At 51.6% G+C, this 4690-nt stretch overlaps 1 protein-coding gene across 1 annotated transcript in view; it reads right to left on the bottom strand.

Moving 5' to 3' along the window:
- Positions 1 to 285: 285 nt before the first annotated feature.
- The window catches only part of LOC130220494 (ryanodine receptor 3-like), a gene marked incomplete at its 3' end in the record, with an annotated part of 17523 nt that continues 13118 nt past the window's right edge, over positions 286 to 4690 (bottom strand). Inside the window, exons 10-13 of the mRNA XM_056452768.1 lie at positions 3302 to 3467; positions 2854 to 2940; positions 2362 to 2588; positions 286 to 979 (exon numbers count right to left, since the gene is read on the bottom strand). Coding sequence (XP_056308743.1) covers positions 286 to 979; positions 2362 to 2588; positions 2854 to 2940; positions 3302 to 3467 — 1174 coding nt within the window. The remainder of the gene's footprint in view (positions 980 to 2361; positions 2589 to 2853; positions 2941 to 3301; positions 3468 to 4690) is intronic.

The following is a 4690-nucleotide window of genomic DNA, read 5'->3' as shown; positions in this document are numbered from 1 at the left end:
CCTGTCATTTGACTGTGTGTGTCTTTATATTTGTGCTTATATATGACCTGTTGTTTGATTGTGTCTATATATTTGTTTTTATATATGACCTGTTGTTTGATTGTGTCTATATATTTGTTTTTATATATGACCTGTTGTTTGACTGTCTGTGTCTTTATATTTGTGCATATATATGACCTGTCGTTTGACAGACTCCGGCAGCTTCTTCTCCAGCAGGCCCTTATTAATGCTCCTGCACTCTCTGAGCTCCATCTGCTGCTGTTGTTCTCCAGCCTCCACCGCCTTCTCCTCCGCCCCGGTCACTCCCTCCTTCACCGCACCCCCGCCCCGCTCTGAAAATACCCCCGGCTCGATCAACATCAGGATCTGCTGCACGTCCACACTGCCCAGCACTCCCATAGACAGCAGCGTCCCGATCAGCCTCAGGATGGGCACGAACTGATGCTCCACGCTGCCCCCCACAGGATCCCGAATGTGGTCTCCTCCAGTCTGCACTGCCTCGCTAAGCATACTGATGGCCTTCTCCTTCAGGACGTCCAGCGGGATCTCAGGGCTGTGCAGGTGCTGTGGGCGGCGGGCGCTTAGGACGCAGGGCGCGCTGGAGGTCAGGCGTGGTTTTAGGGATGTGCTGAGACAGACCCCAGGCGGCTGGTGGCGTTTAGAGGAGTCCGGGAACAGACGAATAGAGCGTGTTTCTGCTGTCACCGGGATTATAAATTCGTTATTCATCATGATGCGAGCGGCGCGGGACGTCTCCAGGTGTATACTGATAAGGGCGCTGTAGAAACCCTTGCGCAGGACACCCGGCAGGTACTGGCTGTGGATGCTATAGAGCAGCTGTGATTGGTCCAGATGGCTGCAGAGGGCGTGGGCTACACGTGTGTTCCCATGCGCACACAGGGCGCAGTACAGCTGTAGCGTGTGGTAGTGGAAGGTGCGCAGATCCTCCTGCTCTGACAGCTCCATGATGTCCACACACCTGCACAACACACACACATGAACATACAGAAAGAAACATGAATACAAAAACACACACAGAAATATAAACACTACACGTATGCAAGCTTTCATGTTTGTGTGTGTGTTTGTCTCTCTCTCTCTCATGAACACACACACACGAGCATAAATATAAACTATGAGCCACCACCTTATCGTGGTGGAGGGGTTTGAGTGCCTGAGTGATCCTAGCTATGTTGTCTCCCAGGGCAAAGAGGTCTTAGGTGACAGGTCAGACTAAGTGAGGTTAAAAAACCACTTATAAGTAAAAAAACCTTGTGGTCCTTGATGTTGCTGGTGTGGCGCAGCCATGACCCCCACCCCTGGAGACCTGGGGTTGGAGCACGTAGTGGCCTGGTTTTATCCCATGGAACCAGGCCGGGCTCAGCTGCATCCTACTGCAGGGGGAGCCGTGAGGGGCCAGTACATTGTGTAAACCCGATTGCCAGTCATGTATGTATACCTACGGGCCAAATACCAGTGCAGAGTACCGGTCTAAGCCTTCTTGGACTGGGGATGTTGTCAGACAGTGGAAGGAATACTTTGACTAAACCACACTGACTTGTCTTCCATTGAGGAAGCAGAGACTGGGGATGCAGGGATGGACTCACCCATCACCCAAGCTGAGGTCACTGAGATAGTTTGCAAGCTCTGCAGTGGCAAAGAAGCAAGTGGATATGAGTATCTCAAGACTCTGAATATTGTGGGGTTGTCTTGGCTGACAAGTCTCTACAATATCACATGGAGGCTGGAGACAGTACCTCTAGACTGGGGAACTGGGGAGGTGGTTCCCATTTTTAAGAAGGGGAGGGGGTTGTTATAACTATTGTAGGATCACACTCCTCTGGAAAAGTCTCTCTGGAAAAGTCTATGCCAGGTTACTGGAGAGGAGGATCCAGACGATGGTTGAACCTTGGATCCAGACGGAACAGATTTCATCCAGGCTGTGGTACACTGGACCAGCTCTATACCCTCACCAGGGTGCTCATGGATTCATGGGAGTACGCTCAACCAGTCCATATCTGTTTCATGGATTGGAAAAGGCATTCGACCATGTCCCTCTTGTCTCTCTGTGTGTGCTCTAGGAGTATGAGGTCAGAGGCGTTGTTAAGGGCTGTCTGGTCTCTGTATGAACAGAGCAGGAGTTTGATTCTTATTGTCGGCAATAAGTCAGACTTGTTTCCAGTGCATGCTGGACTCCGGCAGGGCTGCCCTTTCACCGGATCTGTTCATAATTTTTATGGACAGAATTTCTAGGTGCAGCTTAGGGTTGGAGGGGGTATGGGTTGGGGATCATGGGATACTGTTCTGTTGGCTTCATTGGACATGGACTTTGCATGCATGCATGTGTGTGTGTGCGCGCACCGGTTCTCCTCAGGGATGTGTACGGCCAGCATCTGCAGCGGCTCCATGCACTGTATCCTCCAGCCGTGTGTGTCTGCGGCGCGGCTCGTCTCCACGCGCAGGAAGCGGTTCGGCATGCGGCTCCACAGCACAGAGCTCAGCGTCTGCACGTCCAGCCGAGGTGGACACTGCGGCACCGGGTTCCGAAGCTCACTCTTGAAGATGGCGGAGGAAATGGGCATGGCGTTCTGGAGGAGCACACACACAGAGTGAAGCAGAGAAATATGTTACACACACACACACACACACACACACACATTGAAGCAAAGGAATATGACACACCCCACACACACAAACACACACACACATTCTGCAGCACTGGGTTCCAGAGCTCACTCTCTTGAAGATAGCAGAGGAAATGGGCATGGCGTTCTGGAGAAGCTCACACACACACACACACACACACACTGAAGCAAAGGAAGATGGCGTACACACAGATGTGGATCTGCTCACCTTGACTTTGGTCAGCTCAAACTGGAACAGACTGGAGCTCGTAGGCCGAACAAACACTGCAGGAAACAGTTTAGTGCTGGGCTCCACCTGCATAACACACACACACACACACACACACAAACACACGTACGCACACAGGTTATAAACATCCTTATAGTTATCAGTACTCATTACAGCTGCATCACAAATGAATATATTGTGTTTTTATTATTTAGATCGTTTTAATAACCAGTTCTTCTTTTTCCAATATACAGAACGGGTTTTCATCCGTTGAGCTATTTATCTGCAGAAGCTAATTACTGCTACAAACTCATTTATTGACTTGTGTTTATGATTAGGAAATATGTAACTGTTAATGAAATAAAGGTGACAGTGATGCAGTCGTGTGTGTGTGTGTGTGTGTGTGTGTGTGTGTGTGTGTGTGTGTGAAGAGCTGTTATGGCTCTACCTGATATGAAGTGTGTGTTTCTCTGCCGTTGAGTGTGAAGGCCAGCAGACCTGTGGCCAGATCGATCAGACAGCCGATCTCCAGATCAGCATTACTGCGGCTGGAGGAGTGTGTGGTGCTGCTCACATCTCCAGCCCACACCATGTAGCAGTTACTCCTCTTTACACTGTCAGAACACACACACACACACATCAGAACATCATCACATGACCCAGCATACCATTAGTTCACATGCGTGACCCAGATACAGTCAGTCACACGCGTGACCCCGATACAACCAATCACACGCATGACCTCGATACAGTCAGTCACATACGTGACCCCGGTACAACCAGTCACACGCAAGACCCCGATACAGTCAGTCACATACGAGACTGCGTTACAATCAGTCACACAAATGACCGTGGTACAGTAAGTTACATGTGTGACCCCGGTACAGTCAGTAACATGCGAGACAGCGGTACAGTCAGTCTCACGCATGACCGCAGTAGAGTCAGTCACACGCGTGACCGCAGTAGAGTCAGTCACACGCATGACCGCAGTAGAGTCAGTCACACGCATGACCGCAGTAGAGTCAGTCACACGCGTGACCGCAGTAGAGTCAGTCACACGCATGACCGCAGTAGAGTCAGTCACACGCGTGACCGCAGTAGAGTCAGTCACACGCGTGACCGCGGTAGAGTCAGTCACACGCGTGACCGCGGTAGAGTCAGTCACACGCGTGACCGCGGTAGAGTCAGTCACACGCGTGACCGCGGTAGAGTCAGTCACACGCGTGACCGCGGTAGAGTCAGTCACACGCGTGACCACGGTAGAGTCAGTAACATGCGTGACCGCGGTAGAGTCAGTCACACACGTGACCGCAGTAGAGTCAGTCACACGTGTGACCGCAGTAGAGTCAGTCTCACGCGTGACCGCAGTAGAGTCAGTCTCACACGTGACCGCAGTAGAGTCAGTCACACGTGTGACCGCAGTAGAGTCAGTCACACGTGTGACCGCAGTAGAGTCAGTCACACGTGTGACCGCAGTAGAGTCAGTCACATGTGTGACCGCAGTAGAGTCAGTCTCACGTGTGACCGCAGTAGAGTCAGTCACACGCGTGACCGCAGTAGAGTCAGTCACACGTGTGACCGCAGTAGAGTCAGTCACACGTGTGACCGCAGTAGAGTCAGTCACACGCGTGACCGCAGTAGAGTCAGTCTCACGCGTGACCGCAGTAGAGTCAGTCACACGCGTGACCGCAGTAGAGTCAGTCACACGTGTGACCGCAGTAGAGTCAGTCACACGTGTGACCGCAGTAGAGTCAGTCACACGGGTGACCGCAGTAGAGTAAGTCACACGCATGACCGCAGTAGAGTCAGTCACACGCGTGACCGCAGTAGAGTCAGT

This window comes from Danio aesculapii, unplaced genomic scaffold (assembly GCF_903798145.1).
Source record: "Danio aesculapii unplaced genomic scaffold, fDanAes4.1, whole genome shotgun sequence".
Lineage (NCBI taxonomy): Eukaryota > Metazoa > Chordata > Actinopteri > Cypriniformes > Danionidae > Danio > Danio aesculapii.
This window is presented reverse-complemented; position numbering and strand designations above follow the sequence as displayed.